Source organism: Vollenhovia emeryi, unplaced genomic scaffold (genome assembly GCF_000949405.1).
Source record: "Vollenhovia emeryi isolate VEMERY1.0 unplaced genomic scaffold, V.emery_V1.0 DF939143.1, whole genome shotgun sequence".
Taxonomy (NCBI): Eukaryota; Metazoa; Arthropoda; class Insecta; order Hymenoptera; family Formicidae; genus Vollenhovia; species Vollenhovia emeryi.
The window spans coordinates 1,394,561-1,415,131 of record NW_011967223.1 but is presented as its reverse complement, the minus strand read 5'-3'; the positions used below and the strand labels follow the sequence as shown (position 1 = coordinate 1,415,131).

Sequence of the window (20,571 nt, the reverse complement as noted above, 5' to 3'; positions counted from 1 at the left end):
AAGTGGTCTGAAGCCCGTATCTTGTGTACGTATTGTGTATATTCTTCTTGTGTACGTAATTGTGTTAAAAAGTGTAAAATAATTGGAAAGTACCCACTAGCTGCTTTAGTACCAAATGTAACTTCTTATTTTTATTAATATGTATTAAATAAATGTGAATATGCCCAAAATAAGCAGATAAATTAATGAAAAATTATGTATGTACTATTTTTCAAATAATTGTTGAAAATCGATTATGCGATTATTTTCCGATTATTTTTTATAATAATCGATTTTTTAAAATTGATTATTCTCATAATCGATTAATTTTAATTTATGCTTACACTGTACATATAATACAGATAAATTTACACATAATTACGGCATAGAATCTGTGCTCTATGTCCTCGTACTCAAAAATATGCTGAATTTCATTATGGCATCTATTTTAGGTTCGAATACTATTTCATCTTCGGCGGACCAATCAACGGTATCTGCAGCTAAAAATAACAAAAGAATATATAAGGATACATTATTGTATATGTATAAAGACTATATTTGCGAGTAGTACATTATGACGAATTCGACGTCAGATAAAGAAAAAAAAATAAAGTATACATCAAAATAGTAGAAGTTGTGAATAACATAATCTAAGATTCTGCGTAACATTTGGTAAAATTGAATTGTATTACCGTACAAAATTGCAAAATAAATGTATAAATTGTGCAAGAAAGTAAATTATCCTAAAGTGATTAAAAGACGAAAATATTATAGAGATATTATGGCATTTTAAAATTAGCATCTATTTACTTGGTCAAGGAAAATGGAAATTGAATTTTTAGAATATTTTGAGAGCATCATACAATGTACAGCATGCGATGATTAATACAGAGAATGTAACCATGCCACCGATGATGCAAATAATAATTAACAACTATCAAGGAATTCAAAAGTTTTCGATCTTAAACCAACGGTACACGACACTATTTTTTCTATTGGATTGCTTACGAGAACCAGTCAGGATTCAGCTTTAAGTCACCCGATCTAAAACTCTGCAACCTTGAGCCCGTATCAGACTACGGATTGAGATTGAGATTAGATTGAACCTTGACCAATTAGAGTTCAAGTTACTAAACTTGAGATTAGTAAACTTTACTGTGACTGGTCAAATTTCAATCTAATCTCAATCTCAATCCGTAGTCCGATACGGGCTTTATTGATTCTCGTAAGCAATCCAATAGGAAAAATAGTATCGTGTACCGTTGGCTTTAGTAATAATAATTACGTACTTAGATCACTGATGTTAATTTCAGGCGGTGGAGAGAACATAGTAACTCGTGTTCTCTTCAAGAGCTTACCCTCCAAACATCCCAATTTGATTAGCATCTACAAAAATTGCGTTCATTAATAAAGAGCTTTCTGCATTAGACAATAACATAAAAAAAGAGAAACAATAGTTGTCGTGGAAATTATGTAGTAATTCCATTTATCTCCAATATGAGACCTAGTAAAGTATCTTTGATAGAAAGAAGCCCAGAATACTGATTTATCAATTTCCAGACAATCGATAAAACGCACCTCGAGCAATTCGCGCGTGTGAAAGGGTTGTAGGGAAGCGACGAATCTGCTTTGCACTTTTGACATCGTGAGCCCAGGATGGAGCAAGCAGTAACTCAGAACCGCGCCTAACATTCGATCTAAAACTTTGCGATTCAGCACGCCGTCTATACTTATCCACGGCTTTATCAGGACTTTTATTTCCTCGGAATTTCTGAAAGGAAACAGTTGATTGGTATTATTTTCGAGTGGTACAGACTCCTGAGAATTTTTCTTGCTCGTTCTTTCTTGATACACTACGAGAAATCTATTTGCTGCGCAGATTTGTACACGTCCTTTTGTGGAAGTAACCGCATCTTTTGCTTATGAGTCCTTTTCCTTGCATGTGAACTGCTCTCCTCGTTGATCTCGCTATCTTTCTTCATGTCATCTTCCTCATTATTTAAGTCATTGTCCGCCTTTTTGCTGTTTTCCTCTTTGACTTCTTGGTTGGTTTCCGATGATGTCGATGGTACCGCACTATTTGTTTCACCTACCGGATATTTATTTTAATAAGTATTGATCTTTAAAGACAAAATGCTACAAGATAACTTAATCTATTTAACAATTCAACAAATTTGGAGACTGATTTGTATTGTCACTCTAGACTTAGTAATACGAGAAAAACTGATAGTGAAGCATAAAACATAAGTGATATAAAAATACTTTTATAAATCTCTCAACTTAAAAAACATTTCAAACGGGATATACAGGGTAGGCCATTTTAATCTACGCACTGAAATTTCTCAAAATCCATAGGTTTAAGACAAAAATGTTTCAGACAAAAGTTATATGGTTTCGAGGGGGCCATAATAGGGTACCATTGGTTTGACCTCGAAGAGTTATTTGAAGGTCACATGAAGGTCACGTTAAATTTTTTAAATGGAACACCCTATATATTTTTGCATATTCTTGTAGCATACCTCGAGAGCTTTCCAAAACACTGTAATAAGATATTTTTTTATCAAGAACTTTTTGAGTTGTAAAGCTGAAACATTTTTGTCTTAAACTTACGGATTTTAAGAAATTTCAGTGCTTAGATTAAAATGACCTACCCTGTATATTTAGAATCTTGTAGTACTGAAAACTTGTCGAAAATTGAAGTGGTCGTTTATAAGTATGAGATAAGTACTTCAACAAAATTAAGTTATGCAATTGCATTATAATAAAGTAATAATATTACGTTTTTCACTTGTATCTTCTTCTTCATTGTGGAGATTTGTATCTTTCGCATCCGCCTCAGCGTTTGTCTCAGTTGCGTCTCCCTGCTGCATCGTGGCATATATACTATCCTTGAACGGCACTAGAGACTCCTGTTCAAGGCGATTTATCTTGCAGGACTGAATCAGCCAAGAAACCAGGTAATGATGATGGATATAGCGTGGTTTGATGACGCCAGAGCGAAAAAATATATGATTATCTGTTAAAAGCGAAATGACCTTGTACAAATCCTCTCCTTGCTCAGCAAAGAACATATCCTGGACAAGAGAAGAAAAAGCAATGATTGTATGAAACAAAAAAGATACAATTGAGTTAGCAATATATTTGTAGGAAAAGTGTGAATTTTTTAAATCCGAAAATTAGCCGCTAATAGACAGGAGAAAGGCAACGACAAAATTGCTCTTTCCATGAAGGACAAATTACCAGTAATTCTTCCGAGCAAGCGCCGATTTCTTTCTTCTCCTGGACGAACTCGTACACCGCGTCGACGTATTTCCTGTTGACTGTTACTTCCTTCTTTTTGGATTCAATCACGTTCTTCTTGTAGTTTGTGTAAGAGAGAACGGTCTTTGGAAAAGTGGCAGCCCGATTTAATTCGCCGAGATTTACAGTCTCGATCTTCAACGGCACTAATTGGCTAATTTCGCTCGAATTTTTCGCCTTGTCAGAATTGAAGTAACTCGTTTCAGGTAATATGTTCCTAATAATCTCGCTGACACGTCGAGGAATCGAAGTCACATTGGTCATATCGTTCGGCATTGTCGAAGAAGCTGGCCATTAAAACAATATATTTATATCATTTTAATCAATTATAAAATCTGGTTGGAAATCACAGTATAATCTGATGTTACATATAAACTGCATACACGCACAGAATACTTTACTCATTTATTAAATACCGAAAAATTATCAGACATGCTAGAAACGAATATTGAAAATAATAAAAAACAACAATAATTCAATTATACATGTTACAATAGAAGATAATAATTTTTTCTATAGAGATAACAGTTTTATTATCATATACCTTCTTCTTTTATCTGCTCCCTTAATTCATTCATCAATGTAAGAGACTTGGAGCTATCCGGAAGTACTTTTACGGTGCATTCTCGAGAAGCTTCGCACAATTCCTCCTCGAAGAATTTCGATTCCTCGCTTTCTTCCAAGTCCTCGAGTTCCATCGAGTCCTCGAAGCTTAGTCTTGCTCTCTTCGAGAATGGCTCTTCGTAGTCCATGGAATCCTCTTCAATATTGGCAGATTTCTTTCTTGATACACGAGTTTTCCTTCCACTTTGTTCGTGAGGACGATTCTTCGAATACGTCTCTTTGCGCTTGTCGCTTTCGTAAAGCGATAGCTTCCCCTCGAGCAATGTATCTTTATTTTGCTGAGCTTGGCTCTTTTGTTTTCTTCCGACACCCTTGCCGGTGCGAACGGGTTTTTGCGCTATCAAATTTGTCTTTATGCTATTATAAAACGACGTAGCTCTGGCATCAGCTGCAATTAGCTCCATAGACGTGAGCGAAACGTCGAGCTTCGCTTTCTGCTCCTTGGCGCTGATATCGGGCTTGCTGGTCTTCGTTAATAAAGATTTCGACGTAAGTCTGTACTTTGATCGAAATTTGGACAATTTATATTTACGCAAGATTCTATTAACAACATAAAACAAATTCTTCAATTCCGTTTCCTTTCTAGCACAATTTGCATCGACACATTTATTTTCCTCTTTACTTTTGTCTATATTAAGGACCGTATTAGTTTCCATCTTATCAACGTTATGATCAAAACAGAGTTGTCGTTGATTCGTCTGGTCGTCTTCGGGGACCGCGGGATGCTGTTCGTTTTCCGTTTGCAAGGTCGCTTCATTCTTGCTGGTCAGTTTCTTGGTGAGTTCCTTGATCTTGTGCACTTCTTTGTTAAACTGCTTACTCATTGTGCTGTTCTTCTCGAATTTCTTCGCGACATACTTTGTAATCAGCTGCCGGCCTATGTCGTTCATGTACGTTGCGATGTTACCCGCTTTTACCATATTCCTCAGAAATGACCTGGATTCTGATTTGGTGATAACCATCTTGTGTTCCAACTCAGCTAAAAAGATATATAATAATTCAAACTAACTCAACTTCTATTCGTTTAATTTAAAAACTATGTAACTGACACATTAATTTTGCGATATTACAATAATTTGAATGAAACTTTAGATGTTAAAGAACACTTTAAAATTACCAAAATCGAGGATTTACTACTAACCTTGAGATATACCTTCGAATCGACTGGCCTCAATGATAGAGTATGCTTGTTTGAGACAAGGAACTTCAAACTTTTGATCAGACACATTCAACTCAATGATGTCTTCATCGTCATCTTTCTCCTCCTTATTCCACATATCATTAATGTTGGCATCCGGATACACCAACTGCACGACTCTGATGTTTTTCTCCTTCGAAGGGTCCTTCTTCTGCCGCCACTCGTTGGGCTCGGCATTGGGATACAAAGTTCTATACGGCACGCAGATGCCCGTTATCACGATCTTTTGAAAGTAAGCAGATCGAAACAGTTTCTTGATAGCGTTCTCGTTTCCGAGTTTCTTCTTAATCTCGTCGTACTCGGCCGCGCCGTCCTTCTTGGATCGTAGAATGTCGAGCACCTGCTCCGCCAGGTAGAGCATCTTTGGCTTTCGTTCCACGTAGAAGCGGGGCAGATGCAAGAGGCCACCACCGCTGCCACGGTAGCCGGCGCTCTGCTGATGGCCCTGCTTCGTAATAAGCTTGTGATGCAGCAGAAACTTTAGATGATAGAACAGAGTTTTCCGGTCCTTCTTGAGCGCAGCCAAACTGAGCTTGCCTTGAGTGACCTCGCCGTGGTAACGAGCTCGACCCACTCTCTCCAAGAAGCAGTAATGCATGATCGTCAGCTTCAACGTTGGACTCACGTCGTGGCCCATCAAAGCTCGTGTCCTAATTGACTGGGCTGCCACGATCACCAGACTGAGCCCATACCTCTCTGTCACCTCGTCCAGGCTTGCATTCTTCACTTCGTCTTTGATGTCTTTCCTTGTATTATATGTGGCACAAGATCCCCTTATACCTGTCTTGGGATCTTGGATAGGACAGTGAGGATAAATATCTGGCGGGACGCTCGACTGAAGTCAGACATGTGAAAGGAATACGAACGAGAATTTAAGTAAACAGAAGTTAAGTTTGAAAGAATGGAATTGAAGTATCGAGAAGTCAAATTATTCGTAATTGCAAAACCTAAGCTTCTTACCCATACAGCACAGATGGTTGCAGTTACATCGCAGAAACGTTGCGATCTTGCAGATTGCAGTGCAATCTTGCAGAGACATTGCAAGGGTATAAAATTGCAAACTTTCGATAGCAATATTGCAGCAATGTTTCGAAAATAATGAAAATACTATATTTTCTATTTAAAAAAGGTTTCTAATTACGAGAATTTTATAATGTTATTTTCGTCGATACCAATAATGCGCGAATTATTAAGTATTTGATCAGTGCGGTGTTGCTCGCAATCTCCATCTATTGCGAAGCGACATAATCTCCTTAGGTTGCTTCGCACTAGCTTGCTGTGTATTGAAAAAGGCCCGGATGCATATGTAATTAGTAAATTCTCCGCTTATGTACAACAACAAATTATTCCAATAATATTGCGCTGCAACATTGCTATAATGTTGCACTGCAATCTCTCTGAGGGCGGACATTCCAACGTTGCTGCAATCCTCCAGAAACGTTGCAGCAATGTTGCGCAACGTTGCTGCAATATTGCAATCTTGCAATGTAACATTTCTGCAATCTTTCCGTGCTGTGTGGGTAATAACGTGACAAACAGTTAAATTGTTCACAAAGCTCTATGCAAAGAATTTCAGAGAAAGTCGTGCATGCATCAATAATATATTAATATTCTCACCGGTTCTTGTATAGTGCCAAGATCGTCATTTACGTACTCGTAACGATCGAATATCACAAGCGGTTCTCTGGGCGTCTCCAATTGGTAAAACTGAAGGTCCTTTACCTTCCTGCATATTAACCATACCTGTTCCATGAACGGCTTGGGGAACGGTAGCGGATTATTGAGTCCGTTTGATAGTCGCAGCCACAAAGCTAAAGGTGAGAAGTAAAAATATGTAAAAATTCAAAGCATTCATAACGAACAGAGGAAATCATTAAATTGACTTGAAATTCAATTATATTATTCAACTATTAAAAATAGAGAACTAAACCGGCGCGATGTGTACCTGAAGGTAAACATCAATTAAAAACTCTGTAAAATAAAATAAAAAGTAGATAAACTGTTATGGCAGTCTATGTAATATTTTACATATTAGATTGTGCAAAATTGGTGTCGACTAATTTATTTGTGACAAAAGTAAGATTAAATAACCTTGTAAAGTAATGCCGTCTAATCCCTCCAAGGCAACCTCGTCGATGATCGACTCCACTAAATTACACGACGCCATGCTTCGGTAAGAACAGCGATAAACCTCAAAGTAATAAATAAAATAGCCGCTTCTCTAGCAATTTTAAACGAGCAACAATTATGGCTTCTGCCCACTGGACGCGGTAACGTTGCCGCGCGGCGGAACTTGGCTAGGGAAACCAGCACTGGCCAATCCACATCCGAGCGCACGAGACGTTGATTGGCTAGTGCTGGTTTCCCTAGCCAAGTTCCGCCGCGCACAGTTTCAAATTTCAAAGCAACATTTCTGGTGAACGCAGCCATTTTGAAATCTCTAGAGATTTATGTAGCCAATCAACATGCTTGAAAAATTTATCAGACGACTAGTAAAACAATATCCCTAGAATTCTCCCATTTCTATCTTGGAACTAGAATATACCGAGGTAAGATCGAGGTTATAGCGTTATAGCATGTAAAATCAGTAATTATAATATAATTCTCTTTACATTTTACCTGTGATTCGATTGAAATTAATCTTAGATTTCAGAGTATTTCGTATTTCCAAAAGAGATCTGTAGTCAAACATGGAGAACCGTTCCATCTCGAAGAAGAGGAAGGTTAGTATTTTCAAAAATTTGTAATAAATATAGAATGTGTAATAAATATATGTAAGACTGTCCTTGTCGCGACGCTCAACGCTTTTAGAATAATACGCCTTCGAAAATTAGTGGATACCGCAACGTGAATCGTGAATAAATATGTTTTCATCGTCGTTCTCGTTTACACGTTGATCTTACGGTTCCACGTGTCTCGTAAAATTATTTAAAATTTATTTAGTTTAGCGAGAACGGTGCATTTTTATGACTTCCACAACGTTTCTTTGTTATTCAAGCTCGAATTATATGCAATAAGGTTGAAAAGTAAAATTTTTGGTGTCGCCATTGTTCACTCTTTTCTTTTTGCCGTTAGTTTGTGGGAGACGGCGTATTCAGGGCCGAGCTGAACGAGTTCCTGACGCGCGAGCTCGCCGAGGACGGCTACTCGGGCGTGGAGGTCCGCGTTACGCCGAACCGGACGGAAATCATTTTACTGGCCACCCACACGCAGAGCGTGCTCGGCGAGAAGGGCCGCAGGATCAGGGAGCTCACGTCTGTGGTGCAGAAACGTTTCAACTTCAAAGACCAGAATGTCGAGTTGTACGCCGAGAAGGTCGCCACGCGTGGTTTGTGCGCCATCGCACAGGCAGAGTCCCTTAGGTACAAACTGATCGGAGGTCTCGCTGTGCGAAGGTAAACCAATCGGAGCTTTGTTAATCCTGATCGTATCCCATGCCGTTTCCGAGAGTCTCATTCTGAATTGTCATCAGGGCGTGTTACGGAGTCCTGCGTTTCATCATGGAGTCAGGGGCCAAGGGCTGCGAGGTGGTCGTCAGCGGTAAACTACGTGGTCAGAGAGCGAAATCCATGAAATTTGTTGACGGACTCATGATACATTCGGGCGAACCGACCAATGAATACGTCAATACCGCCACCCGGCACGTGCTTCTACGGCAAGGTAAGATTGCACTGCTGTGGTCCGCTTCTTAATTACCCAGGAAACAATGGGAAAAATCTCATACATAGAGGAACATCCTCTATTATGGGATAGGCTTTTAATATGAGAGAGCGGTGTTTCTACTAAATTAATAGACTTCAGCTGTTGATTCCATCGCGAATTTATTGTACTTGGAGTGAAATATCTGTTTAGTGGAAAATTCATTGTTAGATCGTGTAATCATTGCGAGAAAAGATTTGTGATTAAATTTGGATGCTGAAAATCTGCTGTCTCATATTAGAAACCTATCTCATAATACGGGACTTTCCTCTGTATGTCTCAATATCTAATTGTATCTCATGAGATCTAATTTTTAATTCATCGGATCTTGAGACATTTGACACTTTTCTTGAAAGTTCGAGATTAAATCTATTGAAATCTAACTAGAATTAAATGCCCAGTAGGACATTTAATTAGATCTCAATAAATACACGCTTGAATATTGAGATTAAGATAAGATCTCTAAAGATCTGATGATTTTAGAATTGGATCACATGAGATATAATTATTGCATGATTGAAACGTTATAGAATGAGATTTTTTCCATTTTTTTTTCCCAGGTAATGTGCTCGTAAAAACTTGATTGTCGGTTTGTACACGCAGTTTGTGACATACGAAGATTTTATAAGATATGTGTCTATATTGTATCTTTATTCGCAATGTATATTTTAGGGGTGTTGGGAATCAAGGTTAAAATCATGCTTCCGTGGGACCCGAACGGCAAGAGCGGCCCGAAGAAGCCTCTCCCGGATTATGTATCCATCGTGGAACCGAAGGAAGAGGTGGCCCCGTCCGTGCCGATTTCCGAGGTGAAGCCGTCCAGAGACATGCCTCAACCCGCTCCTCTCGCCGTGTAACTCATTATTTGAAATACATTTAAAAGAAAACACGAAACAGGTGTGTTTTACTTTCAAAAACAGATCTTTCGCCCGGGTGTATTTTAACTTCCTTACACCAAGAGCCAAAAGTTATACAATCCTCTCTTTACTCCTTACGCCAGGTCCACTCCCCACGCATTGTGGACGCATGACAATTGACAAAATTGTCCCAGGCCTCGAGAATAAAACTGATCATTCCGCGCGATACGGAATCGTAAAGACCGCGTGCGCGCCAGCGACAGCCTCCGTGGACGGCTCACGCTCTCGCCCCACGTGACCGCCGGAACGAAATTCCCCTAGACGCGCCGCGCAGTGTTTTCAATCGCCGCAATTACCACGGAATGTGGTAGCCCGGCTGCTCGGAGCCTCTGCCAGACGGAGGGGGTGGGAATAATAAAACGTTAGGCGTGTCGGCGTCCGTCTTTTTTACGCGACGCGACCGCGGCGCCGAGAGTCGCGCGTTCCCGCTCCAGGTATCGTTGTCCAGCTTCTTTCCCCCCCTCCCTTCTTTACCCCCTGGCTGCGGGTGCGGGGTCGTCTCGAGCGGAGTCGGCGGAATGTCGAGGGTGCACGTGACCGGGACGCCGCGACGCCGCCGCGGCGAGAGCGCCTGGACCGTGGACGCGCGGCGATAGCGTAACCTACGACGAGACGAAGCGGCCGGGTGGACTCCGGGGAGGCGTGCGAGGACCGGCTGCGCGTCACCGATACATGTGTCCGCCGTTCGTTCGCGCGCGAGGGTGGGTATGCTCTTATGGGGTAGCGAGCGGGCGGTAGCCTTTGTCGTGGAATGGAGACGGAGAGCGTGAAGTCCGGGGCTAGCGAGCATAGCCATAGCCACCACAGCAGGAGCTCCCAGAAGCATCACCGCTCCCACAGCTCGAAGCAGCATCACAGGCAGCACTCTCACCGCACCGCTAGGTACGCCCGACCGTCGAGAGCTAATTTTAATGTCGCACTTGAACCAACACGTCCCCTTGTCTCGCTCGCGTCTCGGCCGTCGGCTTACCCTCGCGTAGCTCTACTTATACGGCGAGCGCGTAGCGAGTTCCCGGTTAATTTTACAATCGACGACCTGGTCGCGCGTCCTCGGAAAGCTTCGACGATCCTGCGAGTGTACGTCCCTCCTTTGCGATTATGGAATTGAGTTGCTCCGTCGGTGCTGAAATCACCAATTGTCCGGGAAAGCGTGTCTTGCGATTTCTCTACTTTTTGTATTAATCTTCCGTGACCTTTCGTACGGCAGGAACAATCGAAGTCAGAAGAAGGAGAGGCAGAACTTGGACACCAGCGAAATGGCTCCGTTTCAAACGACGGTGAACGTGCGGGGTGACAGCGTGGATAACTTGGGCCAGGAGGTGATCGAGGTGCAGATACTGCCGCAGGATGAGAATTGGGGCGAGAACACCACGGCCGTCACCGGCAACACCTCGGACAGGTCGGAGTCGACCGAGGACGTTAGCCACTGGCCGAACGAGACCGACGGCACGTTCGGCTCCGGCTGCAACCGCTACGTCGGCCCGATCGTCGCGATGATACTCGGGATATGCGCCTTCCTCAGCCCTATAGCCATGGTTATTCTGCCGAAACTGGGATTCTTTCCCGACTCGACGACGGTACTGACGATGCAGCAGAAATTGCACATGCTGTCGTGCAACGCCGAGTGCAAGGGCGAGCTGCTGGGCCTGGCCTTCAAACTGGTGCTACTGGTCATCGGTAGCTGGGCGGTGTTCCTGCGCCCGCGCGCCGCTACCATGCCGCGCATATTTTTATTCAAGGCGGGAGTGTTGCTGCTCACCACACTGTGCATTTGTACTTATTGGCTTTTCTACGTTGTACAGGTAACGATCCTGGGCGCGATTTGCCCAACTATCTCTCTTTCTCCCTCTGCGCGTATGTGTATGTGCGCGCGAATGTACGTACCGTTGTTGAAATACCCGATACGTTTCAGGTCACCGAGAGTGCTAAGACTGTTGCCAATGGCGAAATAACAGAGTACAAAAGTTTAGTAAATTACGCAGGTACCCTTGCCAATACGCTCCTGTTTATACACTACACCGCAGTGCTCCTTATCGAAGTTCGTCATCTGCAGCCTACGTTTTATCTTAAGGTGGGCGAATGTTCTTACTGTCGCTAATGACGTCGGATCGTAACGCGCACTTTGGATTTACAAACGGTATTCTCGTTTGCAGGTCGTTAGGTCGCCAGACGGTGAATCGAGATCTTACGCGATCGGCCAGTTATCGATACAGAGAGCAGCCGTATGGGTTCTAGAAAGATACTACACCGAGTTTCCGATTTACAATCCGTACTTGGAAAGGTTGCCGGTCTCCAAGTCCGGTAGGAAGCAGTCGAGCTTCAAGTTCTACGAGGTCGACGGCGGGGTGACCGGCGGTATGCAGTCGCGCGGCGGCAGCGGCGACCGTGCGGTCCTGGCGGCGCAGGCGCGTCGCCGCGACTCGAGTCACAACGAGCGCTTCTACGAGGAGCACGACTACGAGCGACGAGTGCGGAAGCGCCGCGCGAGACTCATCACCGCCGCCGAGGAGGCGTTCGCGCATATCAAACGTTTGCATTCCGAGGTAGACTCCACGCCGAACCCCGGGCCGATGGATCCCATGGAGGCCGCGCAGGCGGTCTTCCCCTCCATGGCGAGAGCTTTGCAGAAGTACTTGAGAATCACTCGGCAACAGCCGCGTCATTCGGTAGAATCTATTTTGAACCGTCTCGCTCGGTGTTTGGCACAAGATGCGGCGCCGCGCGCCTTCTTGGAGCCGTTCTTCGCTACGAGCCCGGTGCTGTCCAACGAGAAGGAGCGGCAAAAGCGATCGCATCACTGGGCCTTGGTGTGCGAAGGGGAGCTACCCTCTCGCCCGATCGCGAACGGTTGTGAGTTTCAGTTGAGACAGGGCGAAGTGGCGCTCTTGTGTACGGCGCATAGATTACCGCACTTCAATCTCACCGAACAATTGGCACATCCCAAGTCCAACAAATTTCTTCTGCGATTGAACTCGGAAACTTCCGTTTAAGGTACTTGATGAGGTTCCGTGATAGAATCCAGATTTTTATCCTCATGTTTATGAAATTGAACGCAACTTCCAGATACCCCAAAGGTATGCTTGAACTGAATTTTAGCGCAAATGATGTTTTAATCGAGATTACGTTTAATGTAAAGTCTTTCCTGTGACGAGAGTACCGTTAGAGACTTTATTTTACGCTGGAAACTTGATGTGATAGCTATGAGATCTTGCCTCGCGCGGAAAACCATTTTTAAACCATTATTTCGATTGAATCTTATTTGCGCAAAAAATTCTTCGAAAGTTTCACAAGGCGCTAAGTCTTTTTAGAATATTATCTAAAACTTCTGTTCTACAACGGAAACGTGCACTGTTGTACAACAGTGTAATAGTATTTAGACAACAAGATAGACTGAGAGAAGCACAGCAGTTAGGAGAATAACTCGCCATTGCTTTCTTGAAAACGTTCATGACATTATTTTCTCTTTTTGAGGAAGAGCCACAATGACATTAATAAGCGATCCGTACTTCTGAACATACCTTCAAGTAATTATTACAGAGTAATAATTAGTTTGTGTAGCATAAAATGCTCGGTTTTTTTTTCTTAATCCTTAAAACATGCGTACGCACGTACATATATTTATTTATTTCGTCCTATTGCATATCATGATTTGTATATATGTACACCTTAAATATATCTAACTGGATTTTTAATGTGTGTATATATACACACATACTTATTTTGAGGCAAAATGTAGGCTAATTTTAGAACGGTGGTTCGCGCCTGATGGTCAACCATACGATAAGTGTCGGGTCCATTGGGATTCTTAATATAATTTCATCACGTATTCCTTACGTATTTTACATTTTTACGTATTCCTCAATAAGTATATGGGTTAAACGTTTTCTCCCTTATTACGTATATACATTTTTTTCCTCAAAAATAATATTCGTATATTATGATTTGAGCGAAAACAAAGCATAAATTAAATAAGCGACATTTATTCTGTAGATCAAGAACGGACAGTATTTTTTATCTACTGCATTGCAAGTGTATTTTTTAGACATTTCTGACATAGTTTGACGATTCCGAACAAATCCGACAGCTTATGGAGGAGGGTTTGAACACGAACGAGTAAATACTCGTATTGATATTTACATTAATACGCATTCCTAAGTTTGTAAACCGTATTTGTAGTATCGTATTTACACGAGGGAGATATGCTTTAAATATATACAATTTCATACGTATGTGTTCATACGCATATGCGCACATATAGCAGCACACACGCGATTCATATATTTCATTGTTAAGGGAAAGATATGAAACTCTCATATCTTGGTATCCTGTGTTTTCTGCAATGTAACGGTACGCACAGTAAATATACTCGATATTTATATAGCCCCTTTTGTACTTTAACGGTTTTGATATTATTTTTACTCTGATATAGCGTTTATTAAGTACACACGAATGGTGAATGACGATAGATGATAGAAAATTTCAATACAATCCTCTGTTAAGTTTGTCCTCCTCAATTTTCATTATACTTGACCTACTTAATTTCTGCGTTGTGATTAGATAAGAATTATGCTTTATTGATAACTTATATATCTGTATACATGCTGCATGCGATTAAATTACCTTTTTCTTTATTTACTCTTAAATGTTTGTTAGTAATACAGAAAAAAGCATCGTGGGTGCTGTACAGATGAAATTTGGAAACAATTTTCTACTAGTCAACGTTTCTTTACCGGACTGTTTAATTGCAATTTTCCGTCTTCCTACAAAATCTGTAGTCACAGTAATGATTATGCGAAACAAACATTTACGAGTAAACTGAAATTAATTTTAAACACGAGTGGTTAAATATGGATTATATTATACGTAATCGTATAGTTTAATAATTAAATCTCATTAATTACATATCTCTTTGCGCAAATCTCCAGGTGGATTTAAGCGCATTCTTCCATATTATTTGAGAACAAGACACAAATTTACGTATCTTGGAATTTGTATATAGCAAACAAAATTCTATGATTGGATATTATATGTATATATTCGTACAAATCTCTTATCTTTGGATAAACATTGAATACGCTAGCTTAAATTACAAGCCCAATATGAGAGACGCGAGATTTTTATATCGAAATAATTAATATTGTTGAATTTCTTTATCGCATTCCGAGATTATATGTCTTCAGCGTCGTAATGAGATTAATGAAAGATGTAAAAGCGTAAGTTTCCTAGGAGGACATGAGCTTTCCAAGAAAGCATTACAGTTTGTAATAAGCACACGTATCTTTATGCTTGTATAATTTTTCGTTGTACGCTTCGCTACATTTGCAAATTATATAAAATAAAAGTAAATAGCAACACCTGGAATTTTTTAGGTTGCGTTAGTTCGAAGAGACTTAAGAAATATTGAGATTGAGGAGACCGAGAGCAACTTCTTTGTAACGTGAAATTATTATCAGTACTCGTATGTATTTTTTCCACCGAGCTTTTGCTAAGGATGTCTTTTTATGTTATTTATGTGTGCTCGTGATGACTGTGTACTATTTGAAAGATGAAATATACATTTGATGTATAAAAACAAGTCTTTTTCTTTTCCTTTCTTCTATGAAAATTCCTTCCTTCCAAATAAAATTTCCAAATAAAAATTTGTTACGCGTCCAGTTTAAGTATTAAATATTACAGCGAACAATAAGTTATGTTAATAAGAAAACATTTAGGAAATAAAATATATATTGAAATTGGAATTTATTTGAAAGATTGATCAAAGAATTAAGCAGAGTTGGGAAAGTTACTTTATAAAAGTATCGAATTACAGTTACAGTTTTTCGCTAGAAATGTAACTTACAGTTACAGTTACTTTGCAGTTACTTTCTTGCAATGAAAGTAAAAATATCAAATCTGCATTTGAATTGTAAAGCATCGATAAAGGTGTTTATGCACAAATGCAAGACCTAATGCAGTCTATGGAGATTTAAAGAATATATAAAGTATTAATGTAACTATTAAATTATTTACTAGTTATCGAGAAAATGTAACTGAGTTAAGTTGCAGTTACAGACGGAGAGAAAGTATCAAAGTTAAGTTAGAGTTTTCAAAACAAAAAAATAATTATAACTGTAATTTCCGAGGGGGAAAACCGCTGAGGGCATTGTGGTGTACAGATTTGCGGCATTACTAGGCATTTTTTGGGCATTACCCATACAGCACAAACCTTGCAGTTACATTGCAGCTACATTACAGCAATGTTGCAATATTGTAGCAATGTTATTGCAAGTTTTGTGCTGTACGGGTAGTTTGGGCATTAGGCCTTGCTGGGGCGTTATAAAAGTAAAATAAGACAAAACAAGATAAAATAAAGTGATGCCCACTGGGCATTAGTGGGCATTGCTGTACAAGATTTTGAATAGCGGTTTGCCCTTCGGTAATTTCGTTACAAGTAATGAGTTACTTCCCAACCCTGGAATTAAGCGTACGTAATAAAAAATTACTACTTATGCTTGAGAGCACATGTGATAAGATAAAAATTTAAAATATAGAAAACTAGAACAAAGATAAAGATTGTAATTTATGAAAAATATAACCAGTGGAAATAAATGTGCAGGTTGAAATAAAATTGGTTTTGGGAAAAATCCAAAATGCGTTGTTAATTAATCGAACCGAGAGACAAATCCGGATAAAGACTTCATTTACGTGTGCATAATATTTATCGCAAATATGGAAAACGTCAAACGTATATAACATTTAGACAAGTGTTCTATCATATCATTTCACACCTACATAACTGTTTTGTGTAGAAAATTCATGAACGCATCATTAATGTGCAATCATGTAGTGGTGTTAATGTCTTATCTTATCACTATAATCTTGCCATGACTATATTAATGAGATTTTGCACACAGTGTTTTTCTGTGAAAGAAGTTCTACGGACTCCCTTTGAATCGGATTGTAAAATTTCAGTGAAGAGGTGCCATTCGCTTCTTCGAAACTTTCAACACCATGCAGACATATTGCTTTATGTAAGTTATGAAATTTTATCTTAATTAAATATATAATAATTACTTTTAATATAATAATCCATTAAGCACGTAAATATGTATCTTTAATGACAAATCGTAGTATTTAATTTTGTGATATTCATTTCATCTATAAAAAATATAAAATATATCTTACAATATTAATCTATTTACATAAATAAAAATGTCATATTTGCATAAGTTAAAATGCTAAAATATATACAACTTTTATTATAGAATTAGTTCAAAAAATTGTAGCGTGACTGCTATTATTATATATGTTCTTTGTAACTGTACTATGTTATACTGTCCGCAAGAGAATTAAACAATATAATTAAATGAAGACAGCGAAGAAGGAAAAATAAAAGGTACAAAAGTTCAGCTGCAAAAATGATCAAATAAAATACACACGTTCTGATAACAATTGATGACAATCCCCTATTATTATCGGTTAATTGTTTTGTTTCTTAAAAAATTTTACAGAGCTTTTTTGATAGCGGCAACGTGTTCGCACGTAGCGTTCGCGGCTCCGAGCAGTAATGATGATACAAACCCGGACTACAAATTATGCGCTACGCAAGATTGCAAATACGAAGGTATGTGTTTTATTTGTCTTCTCCTCTTCCCGGGAACAAATGGACAAAAATGTCATTATATATGTCTCAATCATGTAATACCTACTTATATCTCATGAGATTCAATTTAAAAAATCATCAGATCCTCAGAGATTTGACACTTTACTTGAATGCTCGACGTTATCTATTGAGATCGAACTAAATTTATAATTAATGTCCTAAGAGAACATAATTAGATCTCAATAGATAATAACATTGATTATTCAATAAAAGTGTCGGGTCTCTGAAGATCTGATGGTTTTTAAATTGGATATAATTATAATAGATATTACAAAATTGAGATATATAATGAGATATCTCCATTTTTTCCCGGATTATTACTTCATCGATTATTCCGTGTGTGTAAATTATCATTTGTACGATGACCATTACATAAAAACAATCTTATTATGTTGTTTAGCGTCGAGGATCTCGGACTATATCGACCGTACAGTCGAACCTTGCGACAATTTTTACAAATTTGCTTGTGGCGGATGGATACAAAATAATCCGGCAAACATGTCGTACCCAAGAATTAGCACGCTGTCGATTCTCAGCCAGAAAACTTCAAGAAAAATTAAAGGTACGGTACCGTTTAAACGCGAGTTATTGGAGATACTAGTCTTGACGGATTCATATAAAACACAATATTTTAATTATTAATTCGATTCTTATATGTTGCAACGTTTACGAAAAAAAATCTAACCCGTGTAATCGTTCCTTTATCGTTTGCAGAGATCTTGGAAGATGCTCCCGGATCGGACGACACGCTTTCCTTGAAAAAAGCGAGGAAGATGTACAGCATGTGCATGGATAACGGTATGTACGATCGCGTATGTAAACAGTATATCATCTGAAACGAGTACTTTTTAAATTTGAGTATCGGAAATTCAGAAGAAAAGAGGAGAATAAACCGTTCCCTTGGCTTTCAGAGGAACTTAAGAAGATCGGAATCAGTGCTCTTAGCAAAGTTGTGAAGAAGAACGGCGGATGGCCAATGACTATGTCCCCTAGGGAGTGGAAACGTAAAGGATACAAAACGTGGCAACAAGTTAGCGACGTTTTGCAGAATAATATGTTTGACAATGGGCTTTACGAGATACTGGTGTCAGTTGATGAAAAAAAATCTGATACCAACGTCATTACCGTATGTATTATTCATGCTCTAAATATGTTTAAAGCACGTTGTTATATTATAAAATCATATGCGAACACTTCGCAACAATAAATGTTTCCGTTCGTTGAATAAAAATAATCGAGAGTGTATTGATGGATTTATATAAAACAAAATATTTTAATTATAAATGTGATTGTTATATGCTGCAATTTTTACGAACTCGTGTGATCGTTCCTTTATCGTGTTTGCGAGCTGACGAAGATGAGTCTTACGTAGAATCCGTGTTTTTCAGATCATGGAACCTGACTTCTACGCCCCACGCGACATTCTGATCAGCTTCGAAACCGACCTTGTGCAGAAGATGTCCTACAAGTCCTACATCGAGAATGTTGCGGATATCTTTGTGGAAGACAGAGGCGCGTACATAAAACAGGACGCTATCAGTCAGGATGCGCTTGACGTCGTGAATTTCGAGATTGAACTGGCTAAGGTTGCTATTGAAATCACCGTGTATTGACATTCGAATTTTCTCACTAGTCTTGTTTCGGAATTGCAACGACAAATTTCAAATTCTTTTTAAGATTATTTCTTTTCAAAGTTTACTTTTTCATTCCCTCCTTTACACTTAATATTTTCATATTATAAAATTATCTTTATGTTGCATTTTATTTTAATACATAAGCGGAATCCATTTTAATCCGTTTATTTAATATAGAAACGGCGGGAATCGATTGTATTAATTTGTTGTTCCATTTTGCTTAAATATTCACAGCTAACGTTGAACCTCGAAGATAGCAGAGATATCGATAAAATCTATAATCCGTTAACAATCAAAGAATTGCAACAGGCGTACGATGCGCAACGTCCCAAAAAGAGCAAGGTCGGTTGGAACTTAATATTCTATACATTTGTCATGCTAATTATATATTATTTACGTAATTTAAATTTGTACATCACAGATAAACTGGCTTCAATACATTCAAAAACTGTTTGCACCAGAAAAAATTACGATCAAGTCATCTGAGAAGCTTATCGTTCAAGCGTACAAGTATCTCACCTCTTTGGTTCCTTTACTGGAACGAACGCCCAGTCGTACAATCAGTAAGATTTTCGCAATGTTCTTTGGCAAACGTGTATGAAAAAAATCACGAATTTTTAAATAAAAAATGTTTTACTCTTATACAATTTAATTGCAGTAAACTACATGCAATGGAACCTTATCAGAACTCTGTTGCCTTACACCGAACGTACAGAGGAGATCGCTGTTCAACTTGCCGCTCAGTTCAAAAATGAGAGTCCGGAACTCGCGAGGTACAATTTTTACTATTGTTCCCATCATAATTATTACGATCTTTATTAACGGCAAAGAGACTCCTTTGTAACGAGATAAGTTTAAGATTCTATGATTTTTAGAAATAAGAAGTTATATTCGTTATAAATATTACATTTTATCATTTATCTATAGTTAGACAGTGTTTTTAACAATGTATTTAAATTCTCTTCTTCGATTTATACTGCTACTGTTATATAAATCCTCCTTAGAGGAACATAAAGAAAGCCGATGTTAATTAAGTGAACTTTATTAAGGTGGAAGAGTTGCTTGCAGAAGGATGCCAATTTACATACGGCAATTTCACAAGAGTATGCCAAGAGACACGTACAGCTCGATAATAAAGAAGACGTGAGTAGTATATTAAAAGAAATAAGAAATATAAATATGAATAAAACCGATCGAATTCAACCTGGTGTATCTGTCGAATTGTGTCAAATTAAAAATCAGAATTATCTGAATTAAACTATTCACTTTAGATCAGCGATATGGTCACGGACATTGCAAACGTTGTTCGTGAACAAATCACAGCATCCACTTGGATGGATGAGCCTACGAAGAAGGTATCTCTTGAGAAATTACAAACAATGAAGAAGCAACTGCTTATCCCCGATTGGTTCAACAACGAAGCAATTGATAAATATTACGATGGCGTAAGTATGCTAGTGTAGATGATTATTTATAAGCGCGTAGACAGTGAATAAAAAAGTGTTGGACACATCTCATTCTCTTTTGGATAATTTTTCTACAAAGTTGTTATTACTATAAGCATGTTATTCTCTCTCG

General features: G+C 39.0%; 4 protein-coding genes across 5 annotated transcripts in view; 3 read left to right on the top strand and 1 right to left on the bottom strand.

Annotated features, from left to right (window-relative positions):
* Positions 1 to 269: 269 nt before the first annotated feature.
* Positions 270 to 7,463, bottom strand: LOC105566665. Its single transcript, XM_012020849.1, has 10 exons — positions 7,193 to 7,463; positions 6,719 to 6,912; positions 5,045 to 5,936; positions 3,824 to 4,882; positions 3,220 to 3,566; positions 2,759 to 3,053; positions 1,837 to 2,068; positions 1,558 to 1,750; positions 1,269 to 1,365; positions 270 to 479 (listed from the first exon to the last, which is right to left on the bottom strand). Exons 1-10 carry the CDS (start codon positions 7,266 to 7,268, stop codon positions 379 to 381), a joined length of 3,486 nt encoding a protein of 1,161 aa, XP_011876239.1. The 5' UTR covers positions 7,269 to 7,463; the 3' UTR covers positions 270 to 378.
* A 118-nt stretch (positions 7,464 to 7,581) lies between these two features.
* Positions 7,582 to 9,719, top strand: LOC105566663 (40S ribosomal protein S3-like). Of its 2 annotated transcripts, none has more exons than XM_012020846.1 (5): positions 7,582 to 7,650; positions 7,748 to 7,824; positions 8,177 to 8,496; positions 8,574 to 8,761; positions 9,473 to 9,694. In XM_012020846.1, exons 2-5 carry the CDS (start codon positions 7,792 to 7,794, stop codon positions 9,655 to 9,657), a joined length of 726 nt encoding a protein of 241 aa, XP_011876236.1. In that variant the 5' UTR covers positions 7,582 to 7,650; positions 7,748 to 7,791; the 3' UTR covers positions 9,658 to 9,694. The 2 variants fall into 2 exon arrangements, with proteins under 2 accessions (XP_011876236.1, XP_011876237.1); XM_012020847.1 differs by having other exon boundaries at positions 7,620 to 7,650; positions 7,755 to 7,824; positions 9,473 to 9,719.
* An 82-nt stretch (positions 9,720 to 9,801) lies between these two features.
* LOC105566664 (vang-like protein 2) lies at positions 9,802 to 15,289 on the top strand. The gene is made up of 4 exons (XM_012020848.1): positions 9,802 to 10,599; positions 10,925 to 11,519; positions 11,630 to 11,788; positions 11,871 to 15,289. The coding sequence occupies exons 1-4, from the start codon at positions 10,469 to 10,471 to the stop codon at positions 12,705 to 12,707; spliced, it is 1,722 nt and encodes a 573-aa protein (XP_011876238.1). The 5' UTR covers positions 9,802 to 10,468; the 3' UTR covers positions 12,708 to 15,289.
* A 1,027-nt stretch (positions 15,290 to 16,316) lies between these two features.
* Positions 16,317 to 20,571, top strand: part of LOC105566662 (endothelin-converting enzyme 1-like) — a 6,563-nt gene continuing 2,308 nt past the window's right edge. Inside the window, exons 1-11 of the mRNA XM_012020845.1 lie at positions 16,317 to 16,727; positions 17,208 to 17,320; positions 17,760 to 17,921; positions 18,074 to 18,157; positions 18,271 to 18,485; positions 18,748 to 18,945; positions 19,228 to 19,335; positions 19,415 to 19,556; positions 19,652 to 19,766; positions 20,043 to 20,136; positions 20,265 to 20,438. Coding sequence (XP_011876235.1) covers positions 16,708 to 16,727; positions 17,208 to 17,320; positions 17,760 to 17,921; positions 18,074 to 18,157; positions 18,271 to 18,485; positions 18,748 to 18,945; positions 19,228 to 19,335; positions 19,415 to 19,556; positions 19,652 to 19,766; positions 20,043 to 20,136; positions 20,265 to 20,438 — 1,425 coding nt within the window. The 5' untranslated portion in view covers positions 16,317 to 16,707. The remainder of the gene's footprint in view (positions 16,728 to 17,207; positions 17,321 to 17,759; positions 17,922 to 18,073; positions 18,158 to 18,270; positions 18,486 to 18,747; positions 18,946 to 19,227; positions 19,336 to 19,414; positions 19,557 to 19,651; positions 19,767 to 20,042; positions 20,137 to 20,264; positions 20,439 to 20,571) is intronic.

Excerpts from the sequence above, each read along its gene's own strand:
- LOC105566665 (XM_012020849.1), bottom strand. The coding sequence starts at position 7,268 with ATGGCGTCGTGTAATTTAGTGGAGTCGATCATCGACGAGGTTGCCTTG. Across the intron at positions 3,054-3,219 it reads CTTGCTCGGAAGAATTACTG|GATATGTTCTTTGCTGAGCA; the intron begins GTAATTTGTCCT and ends TCTCTTGTCCAG. Across the intron at positions 1,366-1,557 it reads ACACGCGCGAATTGCTCGAG|ATGCTAATCAAATTGGGATG; the intron begins GTGCGTTTTATC and ends CAATTTTTGTAG.
- LOC105566663 (XM_012020847.1), top strand. The coding sequence starts at position 7,792 with ATGGAGAACCGTTCCATCTCGAAGAAGAGGAAG. Across the intron at positions 7,825-8,176 it reads CCATCTCGAAGAAGAGGAAG|TTTGTGGGAGACGGCGTATT; the intron begins GTTAGTATTTTC and ends TTTTGCCGTTAG. Across the intron at positions 8,497-8,573 it reads GGAGGTCTCGCTGTGCGAAG|GGCGTGTTACGGAGTCCTGC; the intron begins GTAAACCAATCG and ends AATTGTCATCAG.
- LOC105566664 (XM_012020848.1), top strand. The coding sequence starts at position 10,469 with ATGGAGACGGAGAGCGTGAAGTCCGGGGCTAGCGAGCATAGCCATAGC. Across the intron at positions 11,520-11,629 it reads GGCTTTTCTACGTTGTACAG|GTCACCGAGAGTGCTAAGAC; the intron begins GTAACGATCCTG and ends GATACGTTTCAG. Across the intron at positions 11,789-11,870 it reads AGCCTACGTTTTATCTTAAG|GTCGTTAGGTCGCCAGACGG; the intron begins GTGGGCGAATGT and ends TCTCGTTTGCAG.